The sequence below is a fragment of the Haliotis cracherodii genome, unplaced genomic scaffold, assembly GCF_022045235.1.
Source record: "Haliotis cracherodii isolate W230 unplaced genomic scaffold, xgHalCrac1.p SCAF_5, whole genome shotgun sequence".
Classification (NCBI taxonomy): domain Eukaryota; kingdom Metazoa; phylum Mollusca; class Gastropoda; order Lepetellida; family Haliotidae; genus Haliotis; species Haliotis cracherodii.
Genome location: NW_027266308.1, coordinates 57,883,201 through 57,903,668, shown reverse-complemented (window position 1 = coordinate 57,903,668; position 20,468 = coordinate 57,883,201). Strand labels below are relative to the sequence as shown.

General features: G+C 44.6%; 1 protein-coding gene across 3 annotated transcripts in view; it reads right to left on the bottom strand.

Moving 5' to 3' along the window:
- Positions 1-20,468, bottom strand: part of LOC139443190 (TALPID3 protein-like) — a 135,892-nt gene that overhangs the window by 108,048 nt on the left and 7,376 nt on the right. For all 3 annotated transcript variants that reach the window (XM_071224150.1, XM_071224152.1, XM_071224151.1), the window contains exons 7-8: positions 18,800-19,115; positions 18,543-18,663 (exon numbers count right to left, since the gene is read on the bottom strand). In XM_071224150.1, the coding sequence (XP_071080251.1) occupies positions 18,543-18,663; positions 18,800-19,115 (437 nt within the window). The remainder of the gene's footprint in view (positions 1-18,542; positions 18,664-18,799; positions 19,116-20,468) is intronic.

Here is a 20,468-nt window from a genome sequence, read left to right as displayed (position 1 = left end):
CGCAAGTTAATTGAAAGTAATTGGGTTTTGAATAGTTTTTTTTTTTTTTGGGGGGGGGGGGGGGGGGGGGGGGGGGTTGTATTTTACGCAAATACGCAGCTTATCTGTAGCTCTGGATGTGACAACAGAGGCTCTGTTTATTTGAGACATGTCCCTCTGGTTTAGGGTCGTACGTTTACAACATATTGTTAAATTCGGTCACAAATTGACGAATGAGTACTTTTATCAAAGCCAATGCATTACATTGTTTTATGATTTTTGAATTATTTAAAAATTATTATTCATGCTGATAATGATGTGATGATCAGGGCAACACAACAACATTTGTTTACGCATCTTCATAGACTTTATTGGGTATCATAATTCAAAAGGGAAATTTATTGCCGCGGTACTTGAAGGTATATATTGCAATATAAAGCAATATAAAGCAAAAGATGAAACACAAGTGCGACAATAAAGTATGATTAAATATTACATAATGGAGAAATAATAAGAACATGCTGATTGTACACCCGGAATCACCCAGGTGTGGTTAATTAATAATTTCTCTAAAATTGTGCATGACCTATCGTGGCGTCAGTTTTACTTGTTACAGTGAGTGAGTGAGTATGGTTTTACGCCGCTTTTAGCAATATTCCAGCAATATCACACCAGAAATGGGCTTCACGTAATGTACACGTGTCGAGGATCGAACCCGGGTCTTCAGCGTGACGAGCAAACGCTTTAACCACTAGGCTACCCCGCCGCCACTTTACTTGTTACAACGCACGTTCAGAACAGCCAGTGAATTCCTGGCTCAGAATCAAGTGCAATAACATTAACGTGACGTCACCATACTGGTTTAATATTATATTAACGATTGTTTGAAAGGGCATTTTTCTACATAAGAAAAGTATTTGGAGAAAAATCAGAAAATAGACATTGCACTTGTTTAAGGCTTAATGTGGGCAGATCACGTAGACTCGTTTACTGTTCATGAGGAATGGGGCACAATATTTTCCAGAATATTTCTTTGTTTGAGTGTACTGGTGGAACTACACCAACACGTATGATGTCATAACCAATCCTGCTCGAACCCCCTGATGTAGTGTACTACATCCCGCACAACAGATTACGTTCATTTGTTTCCGGAGTGTCAGTCAACTGAAATCGACAGCGTACACCGAGACACGAGTGTAAGAGCTGGCCTTTGGTTTGGTTTATTCACGTTGTGGGAACAGGGTCATGTAATATTTCCACACAGATAGTGTCTGATATATGTCATCCTACTACACTCTACACAATCAGCTGTTATCTAATCGCCCGCGTGGGCGTGGCACCTCACACACGCTTCAAACCCCGTTACTAGCCAGGTGACGCAGCGAAGACAGTCTCTTGTTGTAATCAGGAAGTCGTAAATTACAGAACGCAGGGGATGGATCATCTTTGATTTCAGATTTCAAATAAACTGCACCTCGGTTTAGGACTGGGCACTCCCTTATTGACACTCAGGGAATGTTCTTTTGATATGTGTTTACGTCAACGTAGCATGTACAACGTTTTTTGAAAATAAATGTAACGTAAAAAAATATATAAGATAGGGCCACAAAGATTTAATGGTTTTCGGATAGCATGTTACAAAAAATGAGGACATGTGTACATTATACAGCCGTGATTATTTATCGAAAACGGGATATTTTGTCTTGACAGACATTTCACCAATGTATATTGATTGAAGCGAATCAGGGAACAATGAAAACTATAGGGAAATTAGCTTTACTGTCAGTACATTTGAAATAGCGTGCATACACATTCATCTCGTCAGAATTAAACATTAAATCGTGTCTGGTTGCAGTGTTTCCAAAGCGTATTTGGTAGACAAGGGTGGGAACGCATGGTACCATATCAATTTACTGTGTCTAAAACTAAGTGTTATCTTATTCATTTCCATCAGCATATGATCTATTCACATGTAAATGATGGGACAGTTTCATTTCGAAGTCAACACTTTATCACCGTCTGACGTCTGAAGTAGATCCTTGCCTCAACTATTTTACGGACAACCATTGTCGTTTATTTGTTGTTTAACCCCGCAACCAGCAACAATCCAGCTATATGGCGACGGTCTGTAAATAATCGAGTCTGGGCAGGACAATCAAGTGATTGATGTCATGAGCATCGATCCACGAAATTGGATCAACCAAGTCAGGGAGCTTGACAACCCGATCCCGTCAGTCGCCTCTCATGGCAAGCACGGGATGCTGGATACCTATTCTAACAGGATCGGGGCTCAAAGTTGAAAGCCTCGTCCTAACCATTATAACTCTGTACAGCATATTCCAGAGAACAAGTATCAAATATATATAATACCGTGTCTTTGTTTGTTTGATGTTTAACGCTGTACTCGGCAATATTCAGCTATTTGATGGCTGTCTGTAAATAATCAAGTCTGGACAAGACAAACTAGTGAGTAATATTAAGATCAACGACCCATGCCGTGGGGGTAGAATGACATCCATCAACCTTGTAACCAGCCTGATCACCTGATCTCTTAAGGCGCTTCTTACGTTGCTTTATGGTACGTATGAAACGTCATGGTACATTTGGGGCACGGGTGGCCCAGTCGTCTAAGGCACCGCGAGTCGCTGTGCAGAGTTGCGTCCCTTGGGCACGCCAGAAATCTATGATTGTGGGTTCGAATCCCAGTTCGACCCGATTATATTTCTAGGTTTGTCAGCACCGTACCCATGCTCGTGGGTTTCACCGAAGTGGTAAACGTCTTAGCATCACTTCGGGCTTTCCTCCCACATTAAGCTGACACACCGCGATAACCGGAATACTGTTAAAAGCAGCGTTAAACCCAATTCACTCACTCATGGTACATTCCCTTATTGATATTAATAATACGCTTCTTTTAAGGCCTGTATCTTAAATATGGTACATGTTCATAAAGGCAAATGTGTTTTACTTTTCATAGGATACACTTGCCTGGAGGTACTTATGGTACATACTTTGTATCTAGGACACTTTTTTTCATTCACAGGACACTATTCGTTCGTTCCCATTATTTCCATGAACACAAACATATTTTAATGCTGATTTCAGATTTCACAACAGACTCAAATTCTCTTTTACCATTCACATACAAAATGTAGCTTGTCCTTTTTAACCAAGGTTGCAAATTTCCCACTTGGAAATAATTAACTAGTCTCTAAAGGAACACTTGAATAGGAGCTTGACAATTTTATCAATGCCAAACTCAATTCTGAAGAGCCTTATGAATATTTAACCCTGTCATACATTCAAAACACTCTTAAATGCCGTTTCGGTGAGTCAAATTATGAAAATATTTTGCAAAGCTGAAACAAACAAAAGAGATGCCCAAGGCAATAGGAAACATTCCAGGCCCTGACTACAAGGCATGCAAGGGTTGTGCCTGTGACAGAGAGCACTTGTTAGGCTGATCCACATGACTGCAGCCCAGCCCCTCCCTCTTCCGCCCATACAATCATGCAGGGCAGAATCAGGTGAGGAAGAATGAATGAGTTACAAGCAGGATGTTGAAATACAACCTGCCACCCCTTCTTGCTGGGAAGACACCATCATGATAATAGGCCCATCACTGTACTCTGTAACACCCTGCTTTCTTACAGCATGGGGCATTCTGTGGACCCACCCTCATTGTCCCCGCCACGGCAATCCACCCTGATAAACAAAGGTGCTGTCCTCTTTCCTACCCTCATTGTCACAGCCATGGCAATCCACCCTGATAAACAGATGCTGCCCTCTTTCCTACCCTCATCGTCACCGCCACTGCAATCCACCCTGATAAACATAAGATGCTGTACTTTTTCCTACCCTCATTGTCACCGCCACTGCAATCCACCCTGATAAACAAAGATGCTGTCCTCTTTTCTACCCTCATTGTCACAGCCACGGCAATCCACCCTGATAAACAAAGATGCTGTCCTCTTTCCTACCCTCATTGTCCCCGCCACGGCAATCCACCCTGATAAACAAAGATGCTGTCCTCTTTCCTACCCTCATTGTCCCCGCCACGGCAATCCACCCTGATAAACAAAGATGCTGTCCTCTTTCCTACCCTCATTGTCACAGCCACAGCAATCCACCCTGATAAACAAAGATGCTGTCCTCTTTCCTACCCTCATTGTCCCCGCCACGGCAATCCACCCTGATAAACAAAGATGCTGTCCTCTTTCCTACCCTCACTGTCCCCGCCACGGCAATCCACCCTGATAAACAAAGATGCTGTCCTCTTTCCTACCCTCATTGTCACAGCCACGGCAATCCACCCTGATAAACAAAGGTGCTGTCCTCTTTCCTACCCACATTGTCACAGCCACGGCAATCCACCCTGATAAACAGATGCTGTCCTCTTTCCTACCCACATCGTCACCGCCACGGCAATCCACCCTGATAAACATAAGATGCTGTCCTCTTTCCTACCCTCATTGTCCCCGCCACTGCAATCCACCCTGATAAACAAAGATGCTGTCCTCTTTCCTACCCTCATTGTCCCCGCCACGGCAATCCACCCTGATAAACAAAGATGCTGTCCTCTTTCCTACCCACATCGTCACCGCCATGGCATTCCACCCTGATAAACATAAGATGCTGTCCTCTTTCCTACCCACATCGTCACCGCCACGGCAATCCACCCTGATAAACATAAGATGCTGTCCTCTTTCCTACCCTCATTGTCCCCGCCACGGCAATCCACCCTGATAAACAAAGATGCTGTCCTCTTTCCTACCCACATCGTCACCGCCACGGCAATCCACCCTGATAAACAAAGGTGCTGTCCTCTTTCCTACCCTCATTGTCACAGCCATGGCAATCCACCCTGATAAACATAAGATGCTGTCCTCTTTCCTACCCACATCGTCACCGCCATGGCATTCCACCCTGATAAACATAAGATGCTGTCCTCTTTCCTACCCACATCGTCACCGCCACAGCAATCCACCCTGATAAACATAAGATGCTGTCCTCTTTCCTACCCTCATTGTCACATCCACTGCAATCCATCCTGATAAACAAAGTACCCCAGGCCTCATGTGTATCAGTACCTCAGGCCTGTGTGTCAGTATCACAGGCCTCATGTGTATCAGTACCCCGGGCCTCATGTGTATCAGTACCCCAGGCCTCATGTGTATCAGTGCCCCGACCTCATGTGTATCAGTACCTCAGGCCTGTGTGTCAGTATCACAGGCCTCATGTGTATCAGTACCCTGGGCCTCATGTGTATCAGTACCCCGGGCCTCATGTGTATCAGTACCCTGGGCCTCATGTGTATCAGTACCCTGGGCCTCATGTGTATCAGTACCCTGGGCCTCATGTGTATCAGTACCCCAGGCCTCATATGTATCAGTACCCCGGCCTCATGTGTATCAGTACCCCGGGCCTCATGTGTATCAGTACCCCAGGCCTCATGTGTATCAGTACCCCGGGCCTCATGTGTATCAGTACCCCGGGCCTCATGTGTATCAGTACCCTGGGCCTCATATGTATCATTTCCCCAGGCCTCTAGGAAATACAGATGTCTCCATGACCCTACAGGATATAAGAAATGAATCCAACTCAAGTCTAGAATAATTTGGTAAGTCTAGATTACACGCATTGCTCTAGGCTCCATTAGGATTATATTTTTTGTTTTAAAAAAAGACAACCTTATTTTTAGTACAGGAAATACACAGTACTATAGCCTCCATTCAAAACAGACATGTTACTTTCAGTAAAGCCACATCTTCCCAAGGCAAGAGTGAGTGAGTGAGTGAGTTGGGTTTAACGCTGCTTTTTAACAGTATTCCAGTATATAGCGGCGTGGCAGCTTAATGTGGGAGGAAAGCCTGAAGTGATGCAGGTCTCAGACGTTTACCACTTTGGTGAAACCCATGAGCACGGGTATGATGCTCACAAACCTAGAAACATAATCAGGGCGAACCGGGATTTGAACCCACGATCATAGGTTTCTGGCGTGCCCAAGGGACGCAACTCTGCACAGCGAATCGCGGCGCCTTAGACGACTGGGCCAATCGACCGAAATCTGCACGACAGTTTACGAACCGGATTTCGATGCGCGATTTTGATTGGAGTATGCATAGACTCGTTAGTCCAGCCAAAATGTAACTCCATGATACCAGCCTAGTTCGGCAAGGGTGGAAACTGGACTTTTATAGTCAGTTAACACCCTTGCCTCGGGAAGATGGCAGAGCCATTGTGGTGGAGCCTTCTGTCTTCACAGTGTTTATTCATCATGCCAAAGACCGGTGTTCAGTTCCCCACCGAGGTACAGTGTTTCAGATCTTCCCTCTTGTCATATAACCCTTGTCAGTCACTAGTAATCAGTACAGTTAATTGAATTCTTAAAAAAAAGTATTTTACAACATCCTAGAAAAGTATAACTTTTACAGATGTTTGTTAACTTTCAAGGTAATCAATCATGAATAAGTTATTTTTACAGGATACAGGTGTGATATTAATCTCCTTACCCTCTTCATTTTCAATAGCAACAATATATAGTAACAATAATTCTCCACCACCTCAACTCATTTGCTTGCAAGATGCTGATTCAGCGTCATTCTTGTAGGTTTAATGTGAAAAATAACATAAATAACCGCTGGAAATGAGCTGATCAGCATTCAAGTCTTTAGTGTGGACACTCTCAAGGGACTATTTTGCCCACTGTGTGTCTAATTAAACAACAATGTTGCCAGTTTTTCGTGAGAACCAGTGTTGAGGAACCTGAGCTGAATGTGGCAGTCTGATTTTCTTTGTGGGAGGGTCTGTGTTTCCCACCACTGTCGCCTGGGTATATCCTGGTATAGATGGATACTGCGAGATGAAACACGGCCAGCATCAGACAGTACAGGCACAGGGGTGAATGTGACAGCCGCTGTCTCCGTGGTCTCTAATCGGGATGACGGATGACAGTTGCCTACTGACATGCCCTGCCCCACTCATCATTCACACCCTACTTACTCCTGTGACGAGGATGCAGGAAGATCACATGACAAATAAATACACATCTTTAATTAACTTTTGGGACAATAAAGTTGGGCTGACACACAGTGATACAACCACAAAAAGCAACACAAAGCTGCTTTTTATAGCTGTATCACCATGTGTCAGCACGATGGTGGAGGTGGTGAGGTGAATTGGGTTTAACGATGAGTGAAAATCTTTCACTTTGGTGACACTGACATGAATGGGGATGCAGTGTTTGACCTTGACCTACAAAACTAGGGGTCCAGGGGATCCCTAATAATAAATTTCAAGGGTCCTCACAGGAAATATAACGGTCCTGGAAAGTAATGAAATCGTGAAGACTACTGTACTATAAAGTATTTTTACTATCTATTTAATTTATATCCATTGTTATTTTTTTTATAAACTACCCTACAAATGGCTGAAATATCATCCCTATTTCAATTAACTTTTTTGATTACCATGGTAATGGTAATAAGGATGTAACGTCCGCATCACACCATCAAGCTCAACTCTCGTGCATGTGAGTTACTTTGTGTTGAGAATTGCACCATTCCCTTTGCTACGGAGTCAGTTGTGATTCATGATGGTACGTGTTCTTTATGTGCTATGTCTACCAGAGAGAAGATTATCATCACACCTATTGCCCCCCCGAAATATGAGTTTTCGTTTCCCAAACTTCTATATTTTTAAATCAGCATCTTCGTAAAGACAAAATGACCAGCGGTTAAAATGAAAAAGGGAAATGTCGTCGTTAGCCTGGTGTTTACACTTCTTCAACATGCTTTACATTATTCCGCTATCAGAGCTGAATAGGAAGTTTGAAATTATTAACGAGGTAAACTTAGCTGACACTGACAAATTCTCTTAAAAGAAAAAACAACCTTTGCGAATTGAAAGGAGAAGAAACAAATGATATGTGAGGTGGATTTCAATGGCAATATGTTGGACAAATTAAGCAATGAATGGCAATTTGAATTGATTACTGAATGAAATGGGAGATGGAGGGCATCTGTATTCAGGGCAGCTGGACAGGATTACTGTTTGGTGTGAGGGGAGCCATGAGACACATACACAATGAAGCTGTGCCACCGAGACAACATCTGACAACATCGTGTATGAAGGCAATAAATCGTGCTGCTACCTGTCCAGCATACAGATAGATGCAAGGAGGGAGGTGACTAATGTGTCAGGTCGGGAGAGCCTGGGAGAAGGGGAAGCTGGGTGGCATGGTTTGTAGATGGGGTGGGGGCCTGGGAGAAGGGAAGGCTGGGTGGTATGGTTTGTAGATGGGGTGGGAGGCTGTGAGAAGGGGACGCTGGGTGGTATGGTTTGTAGATGGGGTGGGAGGCTGTGAGAAGGGGAAGCTGGGTGGTATGGTTTGTAGATGGGGTGGGAGGCTGGGAGAAGGGAAGGCTGGGTGGTATGGTTTGTAGATGGGGTGGGAGGCTGGCAGAAGGGGACGCTGGGTGGTATGGTTTGTAGATGGGTTTGGGGGCTGGGAGAAGGGTGGTATGGTTTGCAGATGGGGTGGGGGGTTGGGAGAAAGGGACGCTGGGTGGTGTGGTTTCTAGATGGGGGGGGTGGCTGGGAGAAGGGGACGCTGGGTGGTATGGTTTGTAGATGGGGTGGGAGGCTGGGAGAAGGGAACGCTGGGTGGTATGGTTTGTAGATGGGGTGGGAGGCTGGGAGAAGGGTGGTATGGTTTGTTGATGGGGTGGGGGCCTGGGAGAAGGGGACGCTGGGTGGTATGGTTTGTAGATGGGGTGGGGGGGCTGGGAGAAGGGGACGCTGGGTGGTATGGTTTGTAGATGGGGTGGGGGCCTGGAAGAAGGGGACGCTGGGTGGTATGGTTTGTAGATGGGGTGGGGGCCTGGGAGAAGGGGACGCTGGGTGGTATGGTTTGTAGATGGGGTGGGGGCCTGGGAGAAGGGAACGCTGGGTGGTATGGTTTGTAGATGGGGTGGGAGGCTGGGAGAAGGGTGGTATGGTTTGTAGATGGGGTGGGAGGCTGGGAGAAGGGTGGTATGGTTTGTAGATGGGGTGGGAGGCTGGGAGAAGGGTGGTATGGTTTGAAGATGGGGTGGGGGGCTGGGAGAAGGGTGGTATGGTTTGTAGATGGGGTGGGAGGCTGGGAGAAGGGTGGTATGGTTTGTTGATGGGGTGGGGGCCTGGGAGAAGGGAACGCTGGGTGGTATGGTTTGTAGATGGGGTGGGAGGCTGGGAGAAGGGTGGTATGGTTTGTAGATGGGGTGGGAGGCTGGGAGAAGGGAATGCTGGGTGGTATGGTTTGCAGATGGGGTGGGGGGCTGGGAGAAGGGTGGTATGGTTTGTAGATGGGGTGGGGGCTGGGAGTAGGGAATGCTGGGTGGTATGGTTTGTAGATGGGGTGGGAGGCTGGGAGAAGGGAACGCTGGGTGGTATGGTTTGCAGATGGGGTGGGGGGCTGGGAGAAGGGGACGCTGGGTGGTATGGTTTGTAGATGGGGTGGGGGGGCTGGGAGAAGGGAAGGCTGGGTGGTATGGTTTGTAGATGGGGTGGGGGCCTGGGAGAAGGGTGGTATGGTTTGTAGATGGGTGGGGGGCTGGGAGAAGGGTGGTACTATTTGTAGATGGGGTGGGAGGCTGGGAGAAGGGGACGCTGGGTGGTATTGTTTGTAGATGGGGTGGGGGGCTGGGAGAAGGGGACGCTGGGTGGTATGGTTTGTAGATGGGGTGGGGGGCTGGGAGAAGGGGACGCTGGGTGGTATGGTTTGTAGATGGGGTGGGGGGCTGGGAGAAGGGGATGCTGGGTGGTATGGTTTGTAGATGGTGTGGGGGGCTGGGAGAAGGGGACGCTGGGTGGTATGGTTTGTAGATGGGGTGGGAGGCTGTGAGAAGGGGACGCTGGGTGGTGTGGTTTGTAGATGGGGTGGGAGGCTGTGAGAAGGGGACGCTGGGTGGTATGGTTTGTAGATGGGGTGGGAGGCTGTGAGAAGGGGACGCTGGGTGGTGTGGTTTGTAGATGGGGTGGGAGGCTGGGAGAAGGGTGGTATGGTTTGTAGATGGGGTGGGAGGCTGGCAGAAGGGGATGCTGGGTGGTATGGTTTGTAGATGGTGTGGGGGGCTGGGAGAAGGGGACGCTGGGTGGTATGGTTTGTAGATGGGGTGGGGGGCTGGGAGAAGGGGACGCTGGGTGGTATGGTTTGTAGATGGGGTGGGAGGCTGGGAGAAGGGTGGTATGGTTTGTAGATGGTGTGGGGGGCTGGGAGAAGGGGACGCTGGGTGGTATGGTTTGTAGATGGGGTGGGAGGCTGTGAGAAGGGGACGCTGGGTGGTGTGGTTTGTAGATGGGGTGGGAGGCTGTGAGAAGGGGACGCTGGGTGGTATGGTTTGTAGATGGGGTGGGAGGCTGTGAGAAGGGGACGCTGGGTGGTGTGGTTTGTAGATGGGGTGGGAGGCTGGGAGAAGGGTGGTATGGTTTGTAGATGGGGTGGGAGGCTGGCAGAAGGGGACGCTGGGTGGTATCGTTTGTAGGGGCAAGGTTTGACAGACTGGAGGGATGAGGTTGAAAGACATGGAGGGATTGGGTTGGGAGAATAGGGGGGGTGGGGTTGGGAAACTGGAGGGGTGGGGTAGAGAGACTGAAGGGGCAAGGTTGAGAGACGAAAAGGGTGGGGTTGGGAGAATGGAGGGTTGGAGGTGACAGAAAAATAGGGGCTGGGAGACTGGAGGGGTGGGGTTATAAGATTGGAGGGGCAAGGTTAAGAGACTGGAAGGGTGGGGGTGAGATATTTGAGGGGTGGGGGTGAGAGACTAGGGGATTGAGAAACTGGATCATTGGGGTTAAGAGACTGGAAGGGTGGGGGTGAGAGACTGGAGGGGTGGGGGTGAGAGACTAGGGGATTGAGAAACTGGATCATTGGGGTTAAGAGACTGGAAGGGTGGGGGTGAGAGACTGGAGGGGTGGGGGTGAGAAACTAGGGGATTGAGAAACTGGATCATTGGGGTTAAGAGACTGGAAGGGTGGGAGTGAGAGATTTGAGGGGTGGGGGTGAGAGACTAGGGGATTGAGAAACTGGATCATTGGGGTTAAGAGACTGGAAGGGTGGGGGTGAGAGACTGGAGGGGTGGGGGTGAGAGACTAGGGGATTGAGAAACTGGATCATTGGGGTTAAGAGACTGGAAGGGTGGGAGTGAGAGATTTGAGGGGTGGGGGTGAGAGACTAGGGGATTGAGAAAATGATTGGGGTTGAGAGACTGAAGGGGTGGGGTTGGGAGACTGGAGGTTTAGTGACTGGCTTTAGAAATTGAGGGTTTGGATTGAGAAAGTGTGTGGGTCTACCATGTGTCTATGTAAACTGCATATACATACATTACTTTTTGTGGCCACAGATAACTTCATTACTTCAATAATGTATTGCAAGGAAAAAATTCAGTATTTTGTTTCTGGTCACCACACACGTCTCTTGATCACCTGTGTCAGGCCTTTTATCGTTTCCGGAGAGAAAAGGTAGGTAGGTCTAACTTACTTTTGCAAAAATGAAAATATAGACTGCACATGACACACGATGTCTTTTGTGTCTGTGCAGGTTGCTAGAGGAGGGGAGATAATACGGCTCCTTGACCTTGTGGAGTTCATTTCAGACATCACTCTTTTAACTTTTATGAATTACTGCGAGAGAAGCACTTTAAACCGGAGTTAACTCACGAATACAAGGATTGTACTGTTCGGGTGACCCTTGTGTTGCATCATCTTAGGTCAAAACAAAATACCAGAAACATCGCAGTGTATTTCTGACCAAAGCAAGAACATCAATGTTCAGTTTTGAAAGACAAAAAACAGAATCACTGAATCTCCCTACGTTCGGGACTCAAGAATCAGAAGCCTGGTGTTCTCTGTGCCAATCTGTCTCACATTAACCACTGAGTGGTGATGTATTCCATATCAACTTGATAAGCACTATCATATTCACAATGGCTCTGTGATAACACTGTTGTAACTAATCAACAGTTATCATCAGGTGACATCTTTCAAAGGCAAGGGCGTGAACTGTATAAGTCCAGTTTGCACCCAGTGGCTATTATGAGTTATGTCCCTTCTATGTCCTTCCTCTTGACCAATCAGACTCTTATATAAATTGCTTCAAACAACTGAGTGGCGCCCAGTCAAGATGAATTGATCGATAATCAAGATCTATATCGTAAAGCTGGCCTTACCCTGCAAAGTGCAGCAAATCACTTGAGCACGTTGATTAAAAACATGAAAAGATTTGCAAAATATCTGTCAACGCCCAGTTGGTGATACACATGCTTTGCAAATCCTTTAGTCGACTGAAATCTGCACGTTGAAATCCATGCTGTTTACAAACCAGATGTCTGTTTTGTTATGCTATTTTGATTGGACTATGCATAGACTCGTTAGTCCAGCCAAAATGTAACTACGGAATTCCAGCCTAGTGCGGCAACGTTGAAACTGGACTTTTATAGTCAGTTAACATCCTTGTCTCGGGAATATGTCAGGTGATTGATGCTGGAGTGAGTGAGTGAGTGAGTTGGGGTTTAACGCCCCTTTTAACAGTATTCCAGTTATATCGCGGCGTGTCAGCTTAATGTGGGAGGAAAGCCCGAAGTGATGCAGGTCTCAGACGTTTACCACTTCGGTGAAACCCACGAGCACAGGTATGGTGCTGACAAACCTAGAAACATAATCGGTGCGAACCGGGATTCGAACCCACTATCATAGGTTTCTGGCTAGCCCAAGGAACGCAACTCTGCAAAGCGAATCGCGGCGCCTTAGACGACTGGGCCACCTGTGCCCCCCGCAGCATATGAACTTGAAACAGAAGTCATGTAACTCTCGCTATATCTTCAATGTTGTCGTTGATGGCGCACGTCGTTGCAGTACAAGGTATTGTTGCGAGGCTATTGCTAAGACAACTGACCTCCAAGTGGACTGATGCTAAGTGAGTGAGTGAGTTGGGTCTAACGCCGCTTTTAACAGTATTCCAGTTATATCACGGCGTGTCAGCTTAATGTGGGAGGAAAGCCCGAAGTGATGCAGGTCTCAGACGTTTACCACTTCGGTGAAACCCACGAGCACGGGTATGGTGCTGAAAAACCTAGAAACATAATTGGGGCGAACCGGGATTATTGATGCTGGAAGGGATAAGTTTGGATATAAGTTTGGATATATGTTTAGCCATAATGAATGAAGTTTTAGATTTTCATCTCCATCTGCCTCCCTACCAATTTCAAACACCCTAGCATCATTTTCTTGCCTACTGATAAAGAAAATCCGCTATATGTGTGAGCTTCTTTCTCTGCCTGATGAAATACACCATATACATTGTCCTACCAAACACTCCTGCTTGATGGGAATCACATCAATCAACAGTTTGTTTATAGAAAATTATAATGTGAAAAATAAAAAAGCCTCCTCAATCAACATGATAAAGATTTTCAAAAATATCTATGAAAATAAAATAATTGTTTTGTGGCCTCATGGAAAATTACAGAATTCTGATTTCTCAGTTGAATTATTTTTTATGAAGAAAATTGCAAAATTTGCTCTTTTAGGTGATTGATACATGCTAATTTTTAATAAAATGCAAAAAGATTAAATGCAGTTTGAGTGAACAAGACATCAGTCATCCTTGAAAAACAAACAGAAATTAATGTACAACAAAATGACACAACAATATTTACTGGCCATTATAACTATAGAGCAGGATGTGTGACATTTAGGAATGGAGGCGAATACTGGGCATATTGAGGTATTATTACTTTAAACAGAATGTACTTGTCATTAATATGTTCCAACTTTGAAATACCAAAATAATCAGGTATTCAGAAATAATTTAGTGCTTTTAGGAAAAACAATAGTATGTGCAAACCATCAAGGAATATTAACAAGCTGTTAAAAGTTGGGCCTGTTGAGGAAAACTAGTAATCCCTGCAAGCCTATCAAAGTTCTCAGCCATTCAATATCTCTGTTCTTGTTATGATCCAATCAAATATGTTGTACATTAAGTGATAATGTTGAAACAACATCACTCCAAACTACAACATAAAACATGACACAAATATCTACTAATCAAATCATTGATACTTTTGCGTAATTGTTTATACAAATGGGGTCTTTATCGTGTCAATTCCACTTCTAGTGATATTTGGAGGCTGGAGAAAATCAATATGATAGTGAGAATGATAAGACAGTGTTAAATTTTAATGGAGTTTGACAACTGTAAAAGTTTAAATTAGTGACAAGGAAGTCATAACATTAACCCATTAATTTTCATGATATAATTTAAAATAAACTGTTTCAATGTAAAATACCAATAATGTACTCTTCTCTTCATAGTTCAATAGCAAATTTTATACAAGTTCACACAGCACAGACTTAGCTTTAAGTCATCACGTTTCCATCCAGCATCTTTCACACCAGCCCTGGGAATGGCTGTGCCATCCTTTGGTGTGGAACAAACAAGGTTAACTGAGTTGTCTCCCTTGGAGTGTGCTGTGACAAGCTCCTTCCCAGCGCGTGACACCTTCGTTACACTCCCGGTAACATCGCTGCCACCAGTGTGGGCGCGGCCATTACAAGAATCTTGAAATTTGCCCTCTAATCCCAAATGCAGTAACGTTGATACTTTTGTTTATGTCTTTGGGGATGCCATCATATTTCATTTTGAAAAGGTTTACGACTGACCATATTTTCCAGATGAATTTACTTTGTTGTTTTAATAATCAGATGACTTCGAGATTGCAGACTAACGGAAAATCAACCAACTTCTCCCTTACATTCTTACTATATCAACAAGAAGAATGTTTTAATGAAACAGAAATTCAAATTGACAAACGAAGAAAGTAATTTAGCAGCGATAAGTGTATTTGGCGTCACGACAGTCGTCACTTGTTTGTAAACATAACGGTCATTCGGTTGCGAGTTCAACTCCAAGCATGGTTGTGGCCACCTATTCACAGTGGGGAGTTTTGACTGGTGGCAGCGATAGTATAGAGAGCTCCGGGAACGTACTGTCGCTGTGAGGAGCTTGGTGCAGTGATTCAATCAATCCTGAACAGGACATCTACATCTTGCACAGATATAATTTCCTGCTCAAAATGCTAAAGAGGCTGCTGTTGCATTTCTACTGAATTTCCAAGTATGACATTCACATATAGGAGAGAACACTGAACACACACCAGGCTGATCAGAGTAGCTACTCTATACCCAACACTTAAACAGCAGTTTTGGTTCAAATATTTCTTGTTGCAAATGGGCCCTGGTACATGATACTGTTCTGTATATAAAGGAAGAGAACCACATGGTTCAGTTTAACTAAATTTAGCATCAATTTATTAATCAGGGTTCTTTCCCCCCACAATTATACATGGGCAATTGTATGTTGGAGTGGGAAGGGAGATTTATGCAGGGTTTATGGCAGAGTCCTAGGAATGGACTGAACATATTGTAACCATGTAGGGATTTGAACCCAGGCCTTAGAGTGATAGGTTACCACTGTGCCACCCATAACCTGCAATGTTGATGATAGGACATGTGAGGTGAGGTGAGGTGAGGTGAGGTGAGGTGAGGTGAGGTGAAATGGGGTTTAACGTCGTGTCCAAGATTATTGCACTTATATAGCGACGTGCATGTACGTGTGTGTCTGCTTGTACTAGTCCGGACTGATGCCGATTTATAGTGCCAGCTCACTGAGATACCATGCCGCAGTTTAACATGAATACCCTACTCAGACACAGTATACTGACTCAGAGCCGACCAGTCCTTGTTTTAGCCCCTTAAGGCCAAGCGCCAGAGAGGGTAACAACAAGTACCATATTTTACCGTCTTTTGGTATGACTTGGCCAGGGATCAAACCCCAGACCTTCCGCTCTCCGGGCAAACGCTCTACCACTAGACCACGGAGGCGGTCGTCACACACTGTACCCAACAGGCCCAAGACAGGCATCAAACCTGGACCTTAATGTGACAAGTGAAATGTCATACATCGAGACTGTCCCACTTCCTCTGTGCATGTGGCGTGTGAATGCAAGAACTATAGTGAGTGAGTTAGTTTAGTTTAACATGTCAGAAATTATACAAATATATCATGGTAGCCTGAAAGTGACCAGAAAAAACAATGGTTGACATCATGAGCATGAAACCTCCATCAGGGTACAGTGACATGCTGCCACTGTCACACGTTGTAACCACATGACCCTCATGCCAGTCATCTCTAACAGCAAGTATAGGATATTTGAGATCTGTTCTCTCCTGGAAGCCTCACTGTATTTCTTGTGATCCGTATGGGTTTTAACATTGCACACAAATGATATGAGTCAGTTCATTTAGGAGATAAACATTCTGTGTTTACAATGTAGAGAGGAGGCTACCTGTAGATTTAACCATGCTAAATGGAATTTGGAACCGAAGTATTTTTATCTCCATTCCACCAGACTAAATAAAACGCAAACTCTTTGGTCTTAGTAAATATATTGAGTGAAGCGACATGGGTTGAGTCCAGTGTCTTGAGTGGGTTGTCAAGCTGAATTACGGAATCACTGACAACTATGGCACAGTATACATGATATATGCTCAAGCAGTTTGTTTACACCGTAATACTTCACTCGAACATATGCCAGGCATTGAAGAATATAAGCAAGGCAACTTGGTAAGCTAACATGAGGTGGGCACCTTTGAAGAAAACTAAGCAAGCTTTGCAAAGCTTTTGTTCTACACCACACCTCACCATTATGACGTCATATCGCTCATCGTGACACAAAAGATATTTTGTATATAGAAAAGCGCCAAATTCCAAGTTCTCTGTTGTCCCCCAAACTTAAAACAACATTCTCATTGTGGATTATTTTTGTGTTTTCTGCACGAAATGTATTGCCACACATCCTTTTAATATTGCAGTAACACTAATTTTGTGTTTTGTAACTTAAAATTGCAGATATAATTATTAAAATATGCCTACCGAGAATAACTGAAAAAAAAAAAAATTCTATGAAAATTAACTTCCACAGTGATGTGGCCGTCAATTCGGCGGTTTCATTCAGAAGGGGTTATTGTGATTTGACAACCTCTGAGTGACCAATTCATGGTACAAAACAAATATTAAACAGAGGCTTAGATTGTCTGTAGACATTTGAACATATGTTGTGCCATCAGCTTGTCTTGAAATATAATGCTCTCTTTCTTCATGCCATGAGATGAGACGATCTTGGTGCTGACTTGACATTGGGACAATATAAACCTACCTGGACACACCTTGAACAACAGTGTGATATAAACAACAACAACAACAACAACAACGTCACAGAGCAGCAGATGTAGCTGAGGTGATGTGTAACAAAAGTGTAGCAACTAACTGAAGAACTGGAACACAATTCAGAAGCACACATAACCATACAGTTGGGTCAACAAAGACTGCATTTTGAAAACATAGTGTTCAGAACATGTCAGAGATTGGTTCAGGGTGTTAAATCCTCAAGGTGTTCATGTAATAAAATCCCATTTATTTCTCTTAGTTTACTGCTGACATGATACATACACATGGTCAATTTATCAAATATTTTCAAAATTTGATTTTTTTTCTTATTTAACAGAAAACATGATCAAATACAAAACCAATCAGTAGAAATGTTTGCATATGTACGGCCAGTATCCTAATGTTCAAGTTAATCAATCACCACACCTTGGTGACTAAAAGAAAACTTTACACCAAGAAAACAGGATATCTAGTTGTCCAAAGACACAAGGGCCAACATGAATGCCACGGGCCATGTGTAATATGTCACTTGGATTTAGATTGGCATGAAGTTAGTTATTTTGCACTTTCATCAGAATCCAGCACTTCAAACATTACAGATACACAAAGCAAAGAACAGCCTTATTTTGAACTTTTCAGTACAATAGATGACTTTTGTGTGCATGGCGAGGTCAAACACTGGTTCAGTATGGCTTCTGACAGCAGACACCCTTTTGGATTCTCTGGGATAGCATCCTTGTGATCCATGCTTGTCATGAGCAGGATGGGAGCCAATTGAAAAATTGCCTGGGCCATAAAACAACATTCACCCACCTATTTACTTGAGGCTGTATGGGAGGAGTGAGTGAATGTTGTGTTACCACTTGTTTTTACAGCAGTCAACAATGTTTCATCTCTACCACAGCAGCTTGTAAACAATCCAAACCAGTTGTGTGACATGAGCTAAGTTTCATGTTGTACAATGACACACAATCAGCATGGTAGAAAATATTAAGCATACAGTCTCCATTTTAACAGCTTGATATGAAAAGATGGTGACTTAGGGTCATAATCTACACTGAATGCCCAGAGAGGGTGGGGAAGTGCACTGGAGAAAAAGGTGTGTGTATATGTGTTGGGGTGGGGGGGATGGGAAGTGAAGACCTCCTCCCCCTTTTTTCAGTCCCCCTATGTCAGAATCTCCTCTAAGTGTGTGCATTCACCATGTTTTCTCCGGACATGGGCAGTTTGCACACACACTATTACAATATCCTGGATCCTGAAGCTGAGGAGAGAAATACGACCAGACAAAGACAATTACCTTGAGGTCTCCACATCACGGGCCAGCTTGGTGGGAGGGCTGTGGGCCGGGTGGGCGGAGTAAAGGGAGCTCCGGTCAGGGGAATCCTGGCCGGCAAGGATCTCTTCCAACAGGCCACGATCTAGAGCAGGGACGTACACATGTGAATGTGAACTGCATTGTCAGTAAGTACACCAAGCCTGGGTATAACTTGTTTGGAAAGCAGGTTGTGATCTCAAGTTAACAAAACAAGTGATGTCATCTTAAAAATATCCTACTTTTTTGTGGTTGTGACTCGTATATTGCCGGCTTCGGGGGTCTGGTCCTGGGTGCGGGGGTGTCCAAGGGGGAGGTCCTCAATTCCTCTGTCTCTGACTGATACTTCTCCGACTGACTTCGTAAACTCTGGTCACTGCGACTCTTAGCTGGCACATACAGCTTAGACTTGCTGAAGGCTTTTTTGGACTTTTCCGGTGTGCGTGCCCCTGAGGTCGGAGGTGATCGGGCGGTGCCAGCTGTCGGCGGTGGTGGGGTGCGAGTGCCTCGTCTCTGAGGCTGACCAGCTCTATAGCCCTCAGACATGAACAGTTTAGCCTGACAATGCAAACGTGAATGAAGTTGATTGAGAACACCAATGCCTTGGCCATCCTGGCCATGTTGGTAGTGTCCGACAGCATGCGCAGTGTTACATTTCACAGAATCACAAGGCTATAGCTTTGGTGGTAGACACTTATTTGTAGAAAACAAGCGACTAATATTACATCTACTATAAACAAAGGAGAGAGTGTACTGCAATCTGACTAAATGGGAAAGCCTGGAAATTCGCTGGACTAATCCCAACACAGGAATACTCTATTTGTTAAATAACATTTTTTTCAATCATAAAGTATGAGTGAGTTTGTTTTTACGCCGCTTTTAGCAATATTCCAGCAATATCACAGTGGGTGACACCAGAAATGGGCTTCACACAATGTACCCATGTGGGGAATCGAACCTGGGTCTTCAGCATGACGAGCAAACGCTTTAACCACAAGGCTACCCCACCGTCCCCACGATGTATGAATCTTAACAAGAATCTTAACAGATACAATGACAAGAACATGAACACTTGAAGCCTCCACATCACACCAGCTGCTTATCTCGACACCTATTTCTACACTTTGAGTGTGCGGTCTTCAACATTATGCTTATGTCTGATAAAATATAATTTCTTTACTAGTATGAGAGTAAAATGAACCATCATCTGTTAATGGAAGGGATAATAATAGTTCATTTTGAATTTGTCTCTACATATCTAAGTGAAAAATTCTGTGTGTACCAGGACAAACAGTGAATGTCAGACGAAGTTTTTGTTTATTTCTTTGTTTGTTGTTTAACGCTGCACTCAACAATAGTCAAGCTATATGACAGCGGTCTGTAAATAATCTAGTTTAGACCAGACAATCCAGTGATTGACATCATGAGCATCGATCCTGTTAGTCGCCTCTTACAACAAGCAAAGTCGCCTTTTACGGCAAGCATGGGTTCCCGAAGACCTGTTGTGAAACGTCAGATGAAGTTAAGCAATGCTGGTGTCAGAGAGTATGAGGATCGGAAACCATACAGGACTAACATTCCTCCTCAGATTTGTTTGATTGTTTGTTTGCTTAACACCTCACTCCGCAATATTCCAGCTATATGACGGCAGCTTGTAAATAATCGAGTCTGAACCAGACAATCCAATGATTGATACCACGAGCAACAATCTATGCAATTGGAATATGATGACATGCATCAACCAAGTCAGCGAGAATGACCACCCGATTTCGTTAGACACCTCTTATGACATGCATAGTCAGTCGCCTCTTAGGACAAGTAATGGATTGCTGAAGACCAATTTGAATGCAGATCTTCATGGGTGTCCTTAGAGCTGGACAGGCTTTGTTCTCCTCCCACACAGGTTACATG